A 19,801-nucleotide genomic window follows, 5' to 3' on the forward strand; every position below is an offset into this window, starting at 1 on the left:
CAGCTTCAAGTCCAGTCACCGTTTTCAATCTTAGTTTCAGGGGGTGCAGCCCACCATCCCATGTGGAAATTGAACTGGCAACCTCATTGTTGAGAGCTCGCACTCTAACCAACTGAGACATCCAGCTGCCCCAGTAATTACTTTAAATATAAACCAATCAAAAGACAGAAAATGGCAGAAGGGATAAAAAAAACAATCCAACCATATGCAGTCTATCAGAGACTCACTTTAGATCTAAAGACACAAATCAATCGAAAGTGAAAGAATGAAAAAGATATCCTATGCAAATAGTACCAAAAGGGAGCAGGGGTGCCTGTGCTAATATCAGACAAAATAGACTTTAAATTTAAAAACTCACAGGAGATGAGAACATTGTGCATTAATAAAAGGTTCACTACACCAAGAAGATACAGCAATTATAAACATTTATGTACCTAATGACAGACCATCAAAATATATGAAGAAAAAAATTGGCAGGATTGAAGGGAGAAATAGACAGTTCTACAATAATAGTTGGACATTTCGGTACCCCGTTCTCTATAATGGATAGAACAAGCAGAAAGCAGATAAGGAAGGAAATTGAGAAATTAACACAGTAAATCAGCTACATCTAACAAACATATACAAACACTACCCAATAGCAACAAAATGCACATTCTTCTCAAGTGTACATGGGACATTTTCCAGGATAGGCTATATGTTAGGCCACTAATTAAGTCTCAATAGATTTGTAGAGGTAGATACCATACAAAGTATTTTTTCTGACCACAGTGGGATGAAGTTAGAAGTCAATAACAGAAGTAACATTGGAAAATTCACAAATTTGTGGAAATTAACATTTTTTTTCTTTTTAGTTTCAGGTGTACAAAACAACATAGTGATTAGACATTTATATTCCTCACAAAGTGATAACCCCAATAATTCCATTACCCATCTGACACTGTACATAGTTATTACAATATTATTGACTATATTTCCTATGCTATACTATATATCCCCATGACTGTCGTTTTAAAATTATAGTTGACATTCAATATTATATTAGTTTCAGGTGTATAGCACAGTGGTTAGGCATTTATATAATTTAAGAAGTGATTCCCCCTGATAACTCTAGTACCATCTGACACCATAATAGTTTTTACAACATTATTGACTATATTCCCCATATCATATTTCACATCCCCAAAACTATTTTGTGACTACCAATTTGTATTTCCTAATCCTTTTATCTGTTTTACCCATCCCCACTGCCCTCCCATCTAGCAACCATCAGTTTGTGCTCTGTATCTATGAGTCTATTTCTGTTTTACCTGTTCTTTAGATTCCACATATAAGTGAGATCATATGGTATTTGTTTTTCTTAGTCCGACTTACTACACTTAGTATAATATCCTCTAGGTCCAGCCATGTTGTTGCAAATGATAAGCTTTCATTCTTATCCAATTGTCTATTGATGGACATTTCGGTTGTTTCCATATCTTGGCTGTTGTAAATAGTGCTGCAGTGGGCAGAGGAGTATATATATCTTTCCAAATTAGTGTTTTGGATTTCTTTGGGTAAATACCCTGGAGTGGAATTGCTGGGTCATAAGGTAGTTCTGTTTTTAATTTTTTGAAGAACCTCCAAACTGTTTTCCATAATGGCTACACCAACTTAAAGTCCCACTAACAGAGCACAAGGGTTTCCTTTTCTCCACATCCTTACCAAAACTTTTTGTTTTTTGATTTATTGATGAACGCCTTTCTGACAGGTGTGAGGTTTTTATTTGCATTTCTCTGATTAGTGGCATTGAGCATCTTTTCATATGTCTATTGGCCATCTGTATGTCCTCTTTGGAGAAATGTCTCTTCAGGTCCTCTGCCCATTTGTTAATTGGATTGTTTGGTTTTTTTAGTGTTGAGTTGTATGAGTTCTTTTATAAATTTTAACCCCTGATCAGACATATCATTGGCAAATATCTTCTATTCAGTAGGATGTCTTTTTGCTTTGTTGGTGGTTTCCTTTGCTGTGCAAAAACTTTAGTTTGGTGTAGTCCCATTTGTTTATTTTTTTCTCTTGTTTCCCTTGCCCAGTGAGATATATCAGTAAAAATATTACTAAGGATAATGTCTGAGAGTTTACTGCCTATGTTTTCTTACAGTTTTATGGTTTGGGGTCTAACATTTAAGTCTTTAATCCATTCTGAGTTTATTCTTTTATGTGGAGTAAGAAGGTGGTCCAGTTTAATTTTTTTGCATGTATCTGTCCAGTTTTCCCAGCACCATTTATTGAGTAGACTGCCTGTATCCCAATGTATATTTTTGTTTCCTTTATCATAGACCATATAGGTATGGATTTATTTCTGGGCTCTCTATTCTGTTCCATTGATCTATGTGTCTGTTTTTGTGCTAGTACAATGCTGTTTTGATTACTGTGGCCTTGTAGTATAGTTTGATATCAAGTAGTGTGATACCTCTAGCTTTGTTCTTCTTTCTCAAGATTGCTGTGGCTATTCAGGGTCTTGTTTTATGGTTCCATATAAATTTTAGGATTATTTATTCTAGTTCTGTGAAAAATGCCATTGGTATTTTGATAAGGATTGCATTGAATCTATAGATTGCTTTAGGTAGTACGGACATTTTAACTATATTAATTCTTCCTATCCATGACCATGGTATGTGCTTCCATTTATTTGTATCTTCTTTAATTTCTCTTTTCAATGTCTTAAAATTTTCTGAGTACGGGTCTTTTATTTCCTTGATTAAATTTATTCCTAAGTTTTTTTGTGTTTTTTATTTTTATGCAATTGTAAATGGGGTTGTTTTCTTAATTTCTCTTTCTGGTAGTTTGTTATTGGTATATGAAAATGCAATGAATTTCTGAATGTTAATTTTGTATCCTGCTACTTTACTAAATTCATTTATCAGTTCTGATAGTTTTTTTGTGAAATCTTTGGGGTTCTTTCTATACAGTATGTATGTCATTTGCAAATAATGACAGTTTTAATTCTTCCTTTCCCATTTGGATGCTTTTTATTTCTTTTTCTTGTCTGATTGCTGTGCCAAGGACTTCCAGAGCTATGTTGAATAAAAGTGGTGGAAGTGGGCATCTTTGCCTTGTTCCTGATCTTAAAGAGAATGCTTTTAGCTTTTCTCCATTGAGTGTGATATTAGCTGTGGGTTTGTCGTATATGGCCTTTATTATATTGAGAAATGTTCCATCTAGTCCCACTTTGCTGAGAGTGTTTATCATAACTGGATTCTGTCATATGCTTTTTCTACATCTACTGGTATCACCATATGATTTTTATTTTTCATTCTGTTTATGTGGTGTATCACATTAATTGATTTGCGGATATTGAACCAACCTTGCATACTAAGAATGAATCCCACTTAATCATTTTAATGTATTGCTGAATTCAGTTTGCTAAGATTTTGTTGAGAATTTTTAAATCTATGTTCATCAGGGATATCGACCTATAGTTTTCTTTTTTTGTAATGTCTTTGTCTGGTTTTGGAATCAGGGTAATGGTGACCTCATAAAATGAGCTTGGGAGCCTTCCCTTCTCTTGAATTTTTTGAAATAGTTTGAGAATAATAGGTGTTCATTTTTTTTTTGAATGTTTGGTAAAATTCACCTGTGAAGCCATCTGGTCCAAGACTTATGTTTGTTGGGAGCTTGCAGATAACTGGATTTTGTTAACTGTAATTAGTCTGTTCAGATATTCTGTTTCTTCCTGATTCAGCCTTGGAAGATTGTATGCTCTAGGAATGTATCCATTTCTTCCAGATTGTCCAATTTGTTGGCATACAGTTGCACATTTTCTTAAAATTTTTTGTACTTCTGTGGGGGCCCTTGTCTCTTCTCTTTCATTTCTGATTTTATTTATTTGAGTCCTCTCTCTTTTTTTCTTGATGAGTCTTGTTAAGGGTTTGTCAATATTGTTTATCTTTTCAAAAAACCAGCTCTTGGTTTCATTGATCTTTTGTATTTTTTTTAGCCTGTATTTCAATTATTTCTGCTCTGATCTTTATTATTTCCTTCCTTGTACTCACTTTGGACTTTGTTTGCTGTTCTTTTTCCTTAAGTGTAAAGTTGGATTGTTTGAGATTTTTCTTGTTTCTGCATTGCTATGAATTTCCCTCTTAGGACTGCTTTTACTGTGCCCCATAGTTTTGGGGTCATTGTGTTTTCATTTTCATTTGTCTCAAGGTATCTTTTGATTTCTTCCTTGAGCTCATTGTTGTTCCATTCCTTATTTAGTAGCATGTTATTTAACCTCCAAGTGTTTACGTGTTTTTCAGTTTTTTTCTTGTAATTTATTTCTAGTTTCATACCATTGTGATTAGAGAAGACACTTGATATAATTTCAGTCTTATTAAATTTATTGAGACTTGTTTTATGGCCTAACGTGGTCTATCTTGGAAAACGTTCCATGTGCTCTTGAAAATGATCTATAGTCTACTGCTCTGGGGTGAAAGGCTCTAAAAATATCAATTAAGTCCATCTGGTCTAGTGTGTTATTTGAGGTTGTTGTTTCCTTGTTGATTTTCTGTCGGGAAGATCTGTTCATTGGTGTCAGTGGAGCATATAAGTCCTCTACTATGATTGTGTTACTATCGATTTCTCCCTTTACATCATTCAGTGTTTGTATTATATACTTAGATGCTCCTGTGTTGGGTGCATAGATGTTTACTAGTGTTTATGTCCTTTTGTTGAATTGATGAACAACACATTCTTAGACAAGTAATAGATCAAAGAAAAAAATCACAAGGGAAATCAGAGAATACTTAGAGATGATTGAAAACAAAAACATAACATACCAAAACTTATGGGACACAGCAAAAGTGGTGCTTAGGTGAACTTCATAGCTATAAACATATTAAAAAACAAGAAAGACCTCAAATCAACAAACTAGCTTTACAATTTAAGGCTAGAGAAAGAAGAACAAACTAAATCCAAAACTAGCAGAAAGAAGGAAATAATAAAGATTAGAGCAAAGATAAATGAAACAGAGAATAGAAAAAAAAACAATAGAGAAAAATCAATGAAACCAAAAATTTGTTCTTTGAAAAAATCAAAAAAATTGACTTATATCCTACCTATAATGCAAGTACATTCTGTAATTTTCTATTTTAATCTGTTTGGTAAGGAAAAAGAATGCTAATCACAAGCCTTTGGCTAGATGGGCTAAAAGAAAAAGAAAAATCAAGTTGCTAAAATCAGAAATGAAAATGAGGACATTAGTACTATTTCTATAGAAATAAGAAAGGACTGTAAGAGAATACTGTGAACAACTGCATGCCAACAAATTGGATTACCAGATGAAATGGACAAATTCCTAGAAACACAAAACCTACCAACACTAGATCACAAAGAAATACAAAGGGTCAGAGACTATCACAGGCAGCCAGTCTTGGGCTAACAAAGACTTGCTAAATTCTGACCTCTAGTGGTTCTGTCAACTCATTATTCCTCCCAGTTGGGATTACTGTTGAAAAACGCCACCTCCACTGTCTCCACATTTCCAGTCTGTTTCTTCAATATTCATTCAGTAAAGATTTCCTGACCACCTACTATGTGTATAGCACCTACTATGTGTAAAGAGATTCAACTGGTAGTTAAAAGTCTCCCAACAGAGGAAAGCCCTGGACCTGATGACTTCACTGGTGAATTCTACCAAATATTTAAAGAACTAATACCAACCCTTCTCTCCATGTAACTGGAAGGCTACTTTGTGAACAGATGACTCTGACAGCCAAATGGCCTTTCTGAAGAAATAGTTTAAGGCCTTTGCCAACATCGTTGCTAAGGGCCCCACATATGCCTGTAAGTCATCTTGAGCCCTGAGCATGAGCATCCCAGCTTTACAAGAACGAAGATTAAAAGACAAGCAGTGCTGAAATTCCTGGTGCTCCCTCTGCTGTGTGCAGGCCCAGTTTAGTTGGAGTTCTTCTCCACCCTCTGTCATCAACTCTTCTTCTCAGGACAAGTTGAAGCTTCGTTAGCATAGGAACTAGGTTATGTACATCTTCTTAGGTTATGTTTATGATGATAGAATTATAGTAATTCCCCATATAAGAAGCACCTACCATGGGTCTCCATTCATCCACACAACCACTGGTGAATTAAGTGATTTTGTTCCCATTTTACAGATGAGAAAACTGACTGAGATATGAACCACTTTGCCCTAGTCATAGAGTCCAGAATTGAATTCATGTCTGTTGGACTCCAGAGTCAGCTCTCCATCTGTTCCTCCTTACGCAGTGCTATATATAAGGAGTAAGTCCTCCTTACTCAGTACTCTCTATCTGCTCCTCCTTACTCAGTGCTATACACATAGTAGGTGGTCAGGAAATCTTTACTGAATGAATATTGAAGAAACAGACTGGAAATGTGGAGACAGTGGAGGTGGCGTTTTTCAACAGTAATCCCAACTGGGAGGAATAATGAGTTGACAGAACCACTAGAGGTCAGAATTTAGCAAGTCTTTGTTAGCCCAAGACTGGCTGCCTGTGATAGTCTGTGACACTTAGAGCTGCAAAGAACCTCACAGGTAGGTGCCCCCTTCCTCCCCAGCCTCCCTCTCCATAGGTGAGAAAACTGAAGCTTGAAAATACTATGACTTGCCCAAAGCCACAAAGGTGTACTGACTGCCAAGCCATGCTTTGCCCAACACCACCGTACCTCTTTGAGCACCTTCCTGGAGCCTAAAACATTTTATCATCTGAAAACAACATTCAGTGACTGTGGAGCATGAGAAGCCAAGCCTGGCCCTGCTGTGGGGCTTTAAAGTGATAACTAGGAAAGATTTGTTTTCAGTAGTGCAGTTTGACTTTGACGCAAAGTTACAAATGTATTTTACATCATGATCCAATAAATTCTATAATTATAATACATTAGATAGATAGCTAGATACAGATATAGCTATAAATCACATACATAGAAATAAAGTTTCACAAAATAAGACTTATCCTACCTACAATGCAGTGCCTCCTGTGATTTTCTATTTTAGTCTGTCTTAATCTATTTGGTAAGAAAAAGAATATTGATCACAACCCACTAAACTGATTTCATGATCCTCTATTTGTCACAACTTCAGTGTGCACGCCACTACTCTAAATCATTGATTTCAACTAGGAAAGAGGTTACTAACCCTGAGCTTTCATCACTGTATACCAAATGGTCTTACTTTTGGGTAGAGGGTTAGAAGTTTTTAGAACACAGCCATCACAGACAAGACTTCCTGGAAGCAGAGAGGAATGAGAACAGGCCACAGGTAGAACTTCCTTCTTCACCATGGCTGTCCTGTCAATCAGGCCTTATGGGAAAGAATATGGAGGTAAACCGGCTCCACTGTCCACCTCAAGAGATCTTCCACTGGGGAAGCTAAGAATTCAACATGAATGCACCCACTTAGACATGTAATTTCATTGGCGGAAAAAGATGATCAATTACTAAAACTATATTAGATTATTGATATTAAATTATTGACTAGGGGTCCTTGAAGGTTGAAGTGAGTCCCTGAGCAGTGGGTCCATGTCACTGTGGTGAAATAACAGGCCTGAGAACGGGTATTTTTATTTTATTTTGCTGATAATCTACACTAGTGCATCTCCAACTTTAGTGTGCAGAAGAAGCAAGTGGAGATCTTACTAAGATGCAGGTTCTGATTCAGCAGATATGGAGAAGAGCTTCCCTTTAGAGGGAAAGGACAAAGGAGAGAGGAGGGTCTGACGGGTGTGCCTAAGCTTAGACAACTGCCTTTTTCTTGCAGACGCGGAAAAGGGCTGCCACTTCCAACACATCTTGGCCTGTGCTCGCCTGAGCCTTAGCCAGGGCCTGAGTGAGCCTGTGCTGCAGCAGGTGCTGGAGCTCCTGGAGGACCAGAGTGACATCATCAGCACAATGGAACACTACTATGTAGCGTTCTGAGGACAGGCCACGGGCAGGCCAGGCCAAGGAGAAAGGCCAAGTGGTGTTCACTCCCAGGCTCTGATTTGAAACATGCAGACGCTTATGGGTCTGGAGGCAATAATCAACTATAATCATAATCAACTATGAAATGTGGTTGTTTGAGGAATAGAATTTGGCATGAATTCCGTAGGCTTCCTTCTACATGCTGTATCCTTGGGATAAAATGACTTTTATCTTAGCCACAACATACAAGAAAACCCTCCCCGTTGATCTCCTGACTGGACTGGGCATCGTTCCTGCAGCAGAAGAAGAGGAGACACTGTTAGTGGCTGAAGCGGTGTGTGTGGATGAGGCTTTATCGAGGCACATCACATGGTACAGCCCATGAACTGCAAGAACCAAAGAGCATACAGCCAGATCGCACAGATCTAACACTTTTTAAAACTTGAGGCTATCAGGAACAGTCTTATGGGCCTGTCTTGATGGTTAAGAGCCCAGCATAGGGGACCAGCTCTTCCTAGGTGACTGTTGCTGACCTATGATTTCCAATGGTCAAGCACCAGTGGTGGGTCATGAGTCCTGGGTGAAATGCTGTTTACAGACCTACCCAGAGATGGGAATAAATGGATCCAAGGCACGACTTTGTGTTTATCAATTTCCTTATTTTCCTTCTGAATTGAAAGATGTCTCAATACATTTCCCTGCACTTGAGGACATGCGTGACTAAATATGTTGTCCTTTGATCCCCTGAAGTTCCCAGAGGCTTTCAGCCAATTGTCTGGCGGTGGTAGATATTACTTTCAAGGTTACCATTGAATATGCAAGACCTCCTGACATCATCCAAAAAAGTCTCTGTATGTGCCCAGACAGGTGATGGAGGCAAACTTCTCGGAATGACGAGGTAAAGGGAAAAAAATCTGAGTCATGTAGTAAGCTTGTTCTAACAGCAAGATGACAAATCCAGCTAGCAAAAGTAAAGCGTGGAGAAAGATTTGGAGTTAATTACAGTCATTTCACAAAAGGCACATCTGCCTTCATCTGCTGCATTTGCTCTTGACATAATAAGCTCTTAGTGGCTCGGCTGAAGAGCCTGTTGGTCAGGAGAGTTGTTCTGCTCTACGTTGAAATGGAATGGGTTTATTTATACTCAGAAGTTGGCTTCACCTCCATATGTCAGGCTGAGGGTTAGTACCAACAGAATGCTTCCTGTCATGGACTTTTTTTCTGACTTGACCCAAATCTCTGACCTATTTCTAACAGCAATTACCCAGATAGCTGCCCTATGTCCTGTGTTCTGAAAAGTACCTGTAGAATAGGGTTTACCTGGAAAGACATTCCAGTGACCTTCAACATCACTTAAGGTCAGTGATGTTGAATACAGGTCAAATGTTGAACGCATCTCAGATTATTGGAGCTACCCAGGTAAGAGTCTGGAATCAGACCATTCAAAGTGCATACCTTTATGCACACAGCAACCCCAGCTTCTAGGGTTTATCCCAGGGAGATGATCACACACAGGTGTGAAAGGATGAATGCACAAGATTCCTACTGCTATGTCATTTGGAATTCTATAATTGGGGAAAATATAGGGAAAAATTATTTATGATACATGTACACGGTGAAATACTATGCAGCTGTTAAGATGATGGGGCAGACAGATACTGTTGCCATGGAGGAATATTCCCAATAGATTTAGTGGGAAGAAAATCAAGTTGCAGATCTGTTTGTGTAGTATGTTACTATTGATCTAAAACTTCCTGTGTGTTTGTATACATCTGAAGAGAGAGTGTGTTTCTGTACATACATCTGTATAAATGTAGCACATGTATGCACTTACATACAGTTGATCACCATCCCCCCTTCTAAAAATACTTTCTGCCCTTGGCTTTCAGGACACCACCCTCTGGGTGCTCTTTCTCAGTTTCCTTTGCTCTGTCCTCCATTTCCCTGAGGGGTCTTCCCAGACCCCTTTTCTATCTAGCTTCCTCCCTTGGAGATCTCAGCCAGTCTCGTGGCTCTGACCATCTATATGCTGACAAACTCCCCAGTTTATATCCAGTTTGGACGTCTACTGAACACCAAACCCCTACATTTAACTTCCTGCTGACATCTCCACTTAGGTGTCTAACAGACATCACAAACTTATGTGTCAAAAGGCCAGGCTCCCAATTACCCCTGGCCCCAAACTTGCTCCTTCTGAAGTTTTCCCTGATTCAAGAAAAGGCAGCTCCATTTTTCCAGTTGCTCAGGTCAAACCCGATGACTTCTTTCTTTCTCTCACATTCCGCATCCAGTATGCCCACAAATTACGTTGGCTCTCCCTTCAGAATCATTTCTAAACTCGAACGCTTCTCACTCCACTGCCACTACCTGGAGTGCTGCAGCTGTCCCCTCACTGCTCCCTGCTTATGCCTTTGCCTCTGTTCATTCTCAGCACAGCAGCCACAGTGATCCTGTTCAAACTTGAGGGCCTGTGGTTGCTGTGTCCTCTGCCTGGACTGCCCTCAGCAGATAACCACATGATGACCTTCCCCCTCCCACCTCGGGGTCTTTACTTGAGTGTCAGCTTCTCAGTGACACCTGCCCTGATTTGCTAATTGAAACCAGCCTCCTCTTCCTCCCCAGAACTCCTCAGTACTGGTCACTCTGTAACACACTCCGTGTTGCTTGCTTGCCCTGTTTATTATCTGTTTTCCCAACAGAAGGAATGTTCCATGAGGGCAGGACTCTTTTGTTTCTGCCTGTGTCCCCAGTACCTATAACAGTGCCTGGCACATCTTTCGAGCAATACCATTTTTATATGTGTCTGGCTGCCCTCCACCTGCTAATATCGTCCTGTCTTTCCTGGGGGCTTTGTCCGATGTCTTAGAAGGCCATTCAGGCTGGAGATGCTCAGAATGACCACTTCCTGGGAGCAGCCTCAGCCAGTGGGACCTGGGGTAGAAGTGCTTCAGTTCCCTTGCCCTTCAAATGACCTATCACATATTCTACACCATTTCCCAGAGTTTCTCCGTGGGATTAAGCTCCATCCACACACACTAGCAGCTAATAGCCACCCTGCATTGGCTGCCGTGCCCTCTCACGTCTCCACTTCCCATTACTATATGCTGCACCTCCTAAATGAATTGCTTCCTTTCCGATCCTTGTTTAAGGTCAGCTTCTGGATGAATACCAATTAACACTATGCTCACAAATATATTTGAGGCATGCTATATGAATAACTATACACATCAAACAAAGATCACTAGAAATGCTCACCAGAGTGATAACACTTGTTGCTTCAGAAAGGCGAGATGTCCGATGCTTTCTAACTATACTTTGATATGTTTACAATTTGCAAGGGTCACAAAAATAATAAAGCTGTTTCTTACTCCCCTCCCCACACTTACATAACCTGAATCATGAGTGAACTAAGAATAAGATGGCCCTTATATCTCACTGCAACATAAGAACTATGAGAAGATGAGGGAAGCTCTGGGAAGATTCTCTGGGGCTAACTACAGTTGGGTCATTGCTCGTGTACCCAAGAGCCACCAAAGGGTTCCTCTGAAGAGGGAAATTGAGCATGCATTCCATTTCTCAGCATGCACATGTTTCAGGAGGTGTGAACAGTGCATAGAGTTTACGTAAGCATGAAGACAAATAGTGCTACTGTCTGGTTAAGGATTTCTTTGAAGATCCATGATTCTCCCCATCTGGTAAGCGAGCAGTGCTTCTCATCCCTATAAGACACTTCTTTTTAATTATGTTCCCCTCTGATAGTGTGCCAAGACACTGGCTGGGAGAAAACCAAGTGGAAAGAAGCCTATTCGGTGTTGAGGAACCCAAGACTTAGTGCCAAGGATTGCAACCAAGCAAACCTGTAATTTTCCATTGGAGAAAACAGCCACACTTTCTTACTGGTGTGGTTTCTTCTCTACAAGTGACCTCTACAGCAATTGTCCCAAAGAAGCATCTCGCTGTTTCCTTACTAAATTTATGAGAAGCAGACGGCCAAACTCAACGGCCATGATGAGGCTTGTTAGAGAAGCCAGTAGCGGGTCCCGGGAGAAAAGTGGGGCCATCTTGAAGGGAAATGAAGCCTGTAGACAAGGAACCTAGCAGTAGAGTTTTTATTTGCTTGATAGTCTCCTGGTGGACGCTCTAAATGGGAGCCCAAACCCCACATAAATAAGGTTTTATATACTCCAGATTATTTTTTAATGCAGCCTATTTTTATTGAACTTTTATTAGCTAAACCCAAGCAGGTTAAATCACAGCACCGCACAAGGTTCTTTGTTCACAAGAACTCTTAAGTCAAACCCCAAATTCCTGAAAAGACTGAAGACCCTCCCTGTATGTCAAATTAAAATGATAGGTTTTCGTTTGGAGCATAAAGAGGAATTTTGAAAACCATATAATAGCCCTAGTTATTTTTAGATAGAGACAGTAAAAGGGTGTCATGAATTCAGACTGATTTAGCGAAAGGTTTATGTAAATCAGTGGGAAACCTGGGTTTGGAATAGTACCATTTGATTGCTTTAGGTCTACCAAGTGTTCTGTATTACATCTGAATTACCATGAGGAAGCAGGTTTGCTGCTCCTAGGGAACCTGCTGTAATGAATAAGAACTATCTTAATTATGTATCATTTTCATTATTCAGTATCATTTAATGTTAATAGGTGATTTGAAAGTACTTGAACTTTAAGAAGTCTGAAAACATACGTCCATTGTGCATGAATGTTCACAGCAGTGTTTTTCCTAATTCATCAAAAAGTGGAAACAACCCAAATCAGTTGATGAACTGATGGATGGATAAACAAATGTGGTATAGCCATACAATGGAAAATTATTCAGCCATAGAAAGGAATGAAGTACTGATACATGGTACAGCATGGATGAACCTTGAAAACAATATGCTAAGTGAAAGAAGCCAGATATAGGAGGCTACGTATTGTATGGTTCCACTTATATGAAATGTCTAGAATAGACAAATCCATAGAGACAAAAAAAAACAGATTAGTGGTTGCCAGGGCAGAGAGAAGGAAGGGAGTGAGTGGTCTAGGGTTTTTTTGGGGGATGACAGAAATGTTGTGGAATTAGAGAGTGGTGATGTTTGCACAACTCTGAATGTACTCGAAACCGTTGAACCGTGGGTTTGGTTGGGATTCCTCACAGCATGGTGGCCAGTTTCCAAGGGCAGGCATCCCAGGAGAGCACAACCCAGAGAAAAGTTGTATGGCCATTTTGTGCATGGCCCCAGAAACCATACAGCGTCACTTCCACGCATTCTAATTGTTGAGGCTGTCACAGAAGTATACCCAAGTTCCAGAGGAAGGGAATAAACCTCCTCCTGATGGGGAGTAACAAGGTTCTAAAAGAGCATGTACAACTGGCAATGTTGCCTTGGCCATTTTTGGAAAATACAACCTCTCACAGACATCTTCAATTTTTATGTACATACAGCCTCATTTTCTAAAAAAAATTTTTTAATATCAAGAAGTATAAAGAAGGGAAAATGGTCTACCCCTTCCTAGGTACTTTGTACTTTTTTTTGTATTATATGTATATTGTTAGGAAAATAACTGTGTTAATATTTTGTCTGTCCTTCCAGAAAAAATAGATGCCAACATTTTATATGCACATTGCTTTTTAATTTAATATATCTTAAAGTTGTTATTGTTTTTTTTTTATTTCAACATGCAAAATTGACCACATTCTTTTAAATGGTTGCATAATTCCATTGTATGAATATCCCTTAATGTTTTTAACCATACCCCTATTGAGAAACATTTAATTGATTTCCAGTTTGTTGCTATTGCAGCCAATTGTACAGGAAACATCCTTGTACATTTTGCTTTCTTGGCATACATCTGCAGGTATATTTGTATGGTGGATTTTTAGCAGTGCAACTACCAGGAGGAAGCATGAGCATTTAAAAATTTGAATAGACTGACAAATTGCCCACTGAAAAGATCGATCCATTTATACTCCTATCAATGATGTATACGTCCACTGTTTGCCCACAAGCTTACCCACACTTTGCATTATCAAGAGTTTTAGTCAACGTCCATCTGCCTAGTTAAAAATGATTTCTGGGTTTTGGTTGCATTTATATCTCTTTAGGTATGAGTGGTTTTGAGCATCAGTGTTCCTTGTAGGCAACTTATAGACAGATGCGGTTCTACTCTGGACATTAGCCATTGCTGGCAGCCCAAGTCATACGTTCTGGCAGTGGTATCAGCTGCAGAACCCGCCCAGAGGTTGGCCATTGAAGTCCTAGTTGATACACAACTGGAGTAAACATCCTGAGTATCTCAAACCTCAAGGTTCCCATTTGCTACTTCAAGTGCTTGGTCACTTGCCTGCCCAAATATTATATTAATATGTAACAATACATGAAGGCAACAATCTTTTAAAAACCAATCACCATGTACTGTCAACTCAAACCTTTCATAAACCAGATGCCATTCAGCCCTAGTTCAGTGACTGTCCCCAGTCAGATTAATGTGAAAAAATTAAGGTTGTTTTTAAAAAGTGCTCTGTAAGTGGAGAAGATCATTTTAGAAATAGAAATGGTCCTGATGCTGCTGCCACTTGGATCAGCGTAGCCTACTTATAATAAGGCAATGCTTGCATTCTCATCATTGACTGGTAGTGTTAATTGGGGCACGGGGTAACAACCCTTTTGATAATCTTCTTGGCTAAACATTGCTTCTGGGAGAAGGGTTTTAATTTGTTCTGAAGACAATCAGTGAATGGAAGAAATACAGTAGGGGTGAGGACAAAGTATCCTTCCATATTTTTAGCTACTTTAGAGCTACCATCTACTTTAGAGCAAAGCAACAGTGGTATCTGTTTCATAAGCTGTGCTGTATGGCACAATTAACAGAATTTTGTGATATACGGATTTGTGAATGATTAATTTATTCAACTATAAATTAGGTGGTTGGATAATATATTGAGCTCTTTGCATGAGGTTTATTTTTCTTGTATTTTATTTCTTCTTGAGCAAGTCACCCTTGCCTCAGGGAGGTTTGGTTTGGGGGATGAACTCAGAAGTTGTTTGTGCAGACAAGCTGGCATATGTTTTCTGGAAGCCTGGAGCCTGGGAGGGAATGGAGATTAATGGACTCCAGGCACTGAATGTGCTCCCTACATTGCCTGGGGCAGGTGGCAGGTTGGCAGGACTTCTGTGGAGAAGCTTTGTGGTGTCTCTTGAATGGCTTAGAACCTAGGCCTAGGATTCCCAGCTTCAGCCCAGATTCCCAAGCTTGGAATGGAAGCTGCCACAAGCCTCTTTCTCTGAAGGGACAAACTGAGGAAATCAGCAGAAGACTTGGTCTCAGGAGAAGAGGAGATTTGTCCCCATTTTCCAGGCACCACATAACCTCCTGGACCTTCACACATCCCCAGAGAAGGGAAGAGCCTGCCCCACCCCACTACCACCAATATTATTATCCTGCCAGTCCAGAGGATGAAGTCTTCGCGCCCGAGGTAACTTGAAATAAAGAAGAGAAAACAAGTATGACAAGTCTTTCCCACCTGAGTTTAGGGAGTAAGATTAATATCACACCATAATGAGAATAAATTCAAGGTGAATCTTAGAACAAGGTCATGTTGCATTCCAGAATGGTCTCTTGAATAGGAAAGAGCATCACAGAAGCTTCCAGAGAAATTGCTTATGACTCTCCCAGAAGAGTGCTGCTGATGAAAACTACCTATCCTGCATCACTGCAGAAACAATTAGAAATCACCACCTCCAAGGATGAGGGAGAGAAATATAAGAGTTTTTTATTTTCCTTAGTGGGGTACACCTTATCATGAACTGAAAATATCACCCTATCCCACAACCATCGTACATGCTGACCAGCCAGAGGCAGCCTGTGAACACAAAACAGCAAATATAATCTACTTTAGGAGAGAGCCCCAAACCACCTGAGAATATAAAGAAGCTTGAAAAGGCCTTACTCAGCCAGCAGCCAACCCAGCCCAGCCCAGCCCAGCGCCTGGGGAAGTTAGCAAGCTGCCTGTCCTGTGGTTTCTGTCCAGTCCCGGCTTGCCTTGACCTGGCGGATGGCAAGAAATGGAAATCTCGCTCCTGGGAATGACAGCTGGCTTGGGAATGCTGGTGTCAGCACTGTCGGGGCTGGGCAGACAGCACAATCAGACACCCTGTTCGGGCGAGCCCCAAAACATGGAGTGATCTGCTATTTCTTGCCCATTTGTTGTAGACCCAGGTAACCAGGAAAAGTGGGAGGTGGGCTGGCTCTGGACCTATAGCTGAGTTCTGGTTCTGTTTCCACTGGGCTGGAGATGTAACTAGATTGAACTGTTCCCATGTGTTTCCTCAGAGGTTGCCCACGTCCCAGTTCCCCTGGAAGTCTATGACGGACCCAGCAGCAGGCACAGAGTGGTGCTAATCACTTTCATTGACAGAGCAGTGTGCTTATTGAGTGCCTACTGTTTGCAGGGCATCTGGCCAGGTGTGCAGGGGGATGGTAAGACAAAGCACCACCCCTGTCTTCAGGGAACTTTTAGTCAAATGGGTCCGAAGCATATGCCTACCTGATTTATGACCCATGGGTGCAAACCTGTCTTGTTTGACCCTCAGTTTTAAGATTTTTACACCAACATAAAAAAAAATGGCTACTGTCTGTATAACAAAAAAGTACTGTATGTGTGTGTGAATGTACGTCTAGTGTACGTCTAGTGTGTGAATGTGTACGTCTAGCAGACGTACATCTGCTGAAAGGCTATAGAAGAAACTGGTAACGGGTGGCCTCTTCAGTTAAGAAATTGTGGCCAGGAATGGGTGGGAGACTTACTGCAATGTTTTATAATTTTTTAATGTGTACAATGTAATAACTGAATATAAACAAACAGAAAGGGATGTGGGAATTCACACAAAAATCCAGATTTCTGGCTTTTCTTGACAACTCCGAATTCTGGCAGTACTGGGAAGGTTAAGTCTGGAAACATTGTGTGACTGGGGGGAGGGGCGGCATTAAAGGATTTTAAGCTGTGAGCTGGCATCGGGTTTCCATGTTGGAAAGACTTTCTTGGCAGCAGAGTGGAGGAGCCCTGCATGAGGGCAGGCTCAGGGACAGGTAGTCTGCTGCAAAAACCTGGGAAAAGGCAGTGAGGGCCTCCACTGGGACAGTGGCAGGGAGACAGATGTCAGATATGTCAGTGGAATAGAAGTGAGAGGCGGGTAACCGATTTAAAGGTGAAGGAGAGTGGGCACGTCCAGGGTAATGCCAGCTTCTGCCAGACAGATCATGGTAAGTGCCACCGAGGTTTTAAACTAATGGAAGGGAAAGGGGATTCAGGAAGATGTATGGGCCTTCTGAACTGGAGGCAGCAGAAATGCTGAAAGAGTGCATCTGCTGAAATGCAAGGAAAGGCCCTCTGGGGGTGATTAGCTCCTCTTTGTGATTTACCAGAGAAAATGGCATCTCTGGAGAATGCAGCATGGGAGACGTGGGATTTCAGACAGAGAAACTTGGTGTTTGGTTTGTGGCTTAAAAGGCAAAGAAGCACCAACTGAAAAGTAGTTGAAATCATATTCCTTTAGGGAATGGATTTTCTTGGATCTGTGTGTATCCTTTACAGCCTTATTAGTCACCGCTAAAGTCCTTTTTGGGCTACAAAACTGCCAGCAGGGTGCTGTTCTGAGAAGATTACCTTGAGCAACAGCCCCAAACAGCAACCCTGCGTGTCAACAAGCCAGGCTGCCCCGGCAACAGGGAGGGGCAGGTGCCCTACCCCTGAGGTTTGAGGCAGGCAGTAAGTGACCTAGCCTGGAGCTTCTGTGATTCTCTTTTCGCTTGAGCTTAGCAGTCTGGGGTCTTTCACAGGGACAGAAACAGGTAGGTTCTTAGAAGACAGGAAATGAATTTTAAGTGCCTCTCTCCTGTAGCAGCAGCCATAACAATGTTTGGTCACATTTGCTCCTTGAATCAGAGTTGACAATATTCTCCCTTAGAGGCTTGGTGGTCAGCTACCAATTTAGTAATGCTGTGGCCTCAGCCTTAACGGATGATGTAAGAAAAGTGTTGAAAGTAAAATCGCACTAATGGGAAGTACCTACTAATAGCTAATGATTAGTGAACAGTTTTGCATCACCCACTCAACAGACTGCAATCTTCACATAGACTCAGGTAGGTACTATTACCATTCCCGCTTTATAGATGAAGAAATTGAGGCTGAACTCATTTCCCCAAGGGCATGCCAGCTAGTAGTGGAAGAGCCATAGGGATGAACCACTAGGCTGTATGGCTTTCAGGATCAGGGAAGCCTGTTCTCTGGTAGCTCTGAGCTGGGAACCCAACGGAGATCTTCAAATTTGGGTTGATGTATAAACATTACTTTTACTCTAGCCGAGGCTGCCCTGAGAATGCCACTTCTGGTGATAAAGTTCCTGTGGGATGCTGGGCTGAGTGGGTGGGATGACATCACATCCTAACAGCAGCAAGGAGGGAGCAGGTATTTACTCACACATGTGGGAGAGCTGGATCAGGAAGGCAAACAGTCCTACCTAAACAGCGGTGTGGTCTTGGGGGAGACCAACAGTGGTGTAGTAACCCCCACGGGTTTTGCTTTGGCCCATGCAGTGTGGGTATTCTCAGACTTTGGTTGTTTTTTTTTTTTTAATATTAAAAATGGCCAATTATGAAATACTTCAAATGTCCAGAAAATCATAAAGCAGAAAACCTAGATACTACTGAGGAGAGACAGCTATTAATATTTTCCCATAGGTGCTTTAGTTCTCTTTAAAGAAACAATGTTAGAGATACAGGTAAAGCCAATCCCATTCTTGCCCTGCGTCCAATTCACAGGTAACAACTGCCTTGAGGTTCATGTGTAGCATTCCCATGCAGCTTTGTATTGTTGCATAACTTACAGGTAGTAAATGGTACAAATCTTAATCATATCGCTTGATGAATTTTTATGTATGTGTACTCCCAAAGCAAGATACAGATCAAGAACGTGTCCAGGATTTCAGGGGCCTCTTTGCCTCACATTTCAAAAATAAATCGATGGAGTTGCCAACATTTAAAAGTTGAAAAATCTTGAGATTTAATGGAAAAATCCAAATTTCTAGTTTCTCTTGAATTTTTGGAAAATCTGACCACACAAAATTCATCGTCTGGCTCAGAGCTAGAGTAGCAGCTGCCTATTTTAGACAAAGCATGAGCTCCCCAGTTTAGCTACTGCGTCTGTCATGTCCTATTGTTATATCCAGCCCTCTTCATTTGTTTATGTAACCTAACCTGTGACTCATCCCCTGAAAGGTGCCATACTTATACTATCTCAGAAGCACTTCCAGTATAAAAAGGTGGAGAACGATTGCCTTAGCCACCTTTAGGAAGGCAGAGTTTGAGAAAAAGTGTCCTCCTACCCCACCTGTGAGGTGATTTGGAAGCTGCTGCTGATGCCGTAAAACAAAGAACCACATTCTTCATGTTTGCTGTTCACAGAGCGGTCCTTGGACCAGCCAATGTCATTCAGAAAGGAGGAGCCTATTAGAAATGGAAAAATCTCGGTTCTCTCCCCAGTCCCACTGTATTAGTCTGCTCGGGCTGCCATAACAAAACCACAGACTGGGTGGTATAAACAATAGGAATTTATTTTCTCCAGTTCTGGAGGCTTGAAGTCCAAGATCAAGGTGTCAGTGGGGTTGGTTTCTTCTGAAGCCTCTCTGCTTGGCTTGTAGGAGGCCGTCTTCTTCACATAGTCTTTCCTTTGTGTCTGTCTGTTCTCCTCTTCTTATAAGGAAACAGTCGTATTGGGTAAGGGCCCACCTCAATGACCTCATTTAACTCTAGTTACCTCCTCAAAGGCCCTACCTCCAAATACAGTCCACATTCTGAGGTACTAGGGGTTAGACTTCAGCATATGAATTTTGAGGGAACATAGTTC

General features: G+C 40.7%; 1 protein-coding gene across 6 annotated transcripts in view; it reads left to right on the plus strand.

Moving 5' to 3' along the window:
• STN1 (STN1 subunit of CST complex) overlaps window positions 1–8,549 on the plus strand; it is a 37,982-nt gene extending 29,433 nt beyond the window's left edge. For 5 of the 6 annotated variants that reach the window (XM_081073577.1, XM_081073575.1, XM_081073573.1 and 2 more), the window contains exon 10: window positions 7,757–8,535. In XM_081073577.1, coding sequence (XP_080929703.1) covers window positions 7,757–7,914 — 158 coding nt within the window. In that variant the 3' untranslated portion in view covers window positions 7,915–8,535. Of the gene's footprint in view, window positions 1–7,756 lie in introns of all 6 variants that reach the window. The other variant, XM_081073576.1, reaches the window with a different exon arrangement.
• The last annotated feature ends 11,252 nt before the right edge of the window (window positions 8,550–19,801 follow it).

The sequence above is a fragment of the Rhinolophus hipposideros genome (assembly GCF_964194185.1).
Source record: "Rhinolophus hipposideros genome assembly, chromosome: 15".
In the NCBI taxonomy this organism is placed as follows: Eukaryota; Metazoa; Chordata; class Mammalia; order Chiroptera; family Rhinolophidae; genus Rhinolophus; species Rhinolophus hipposideros.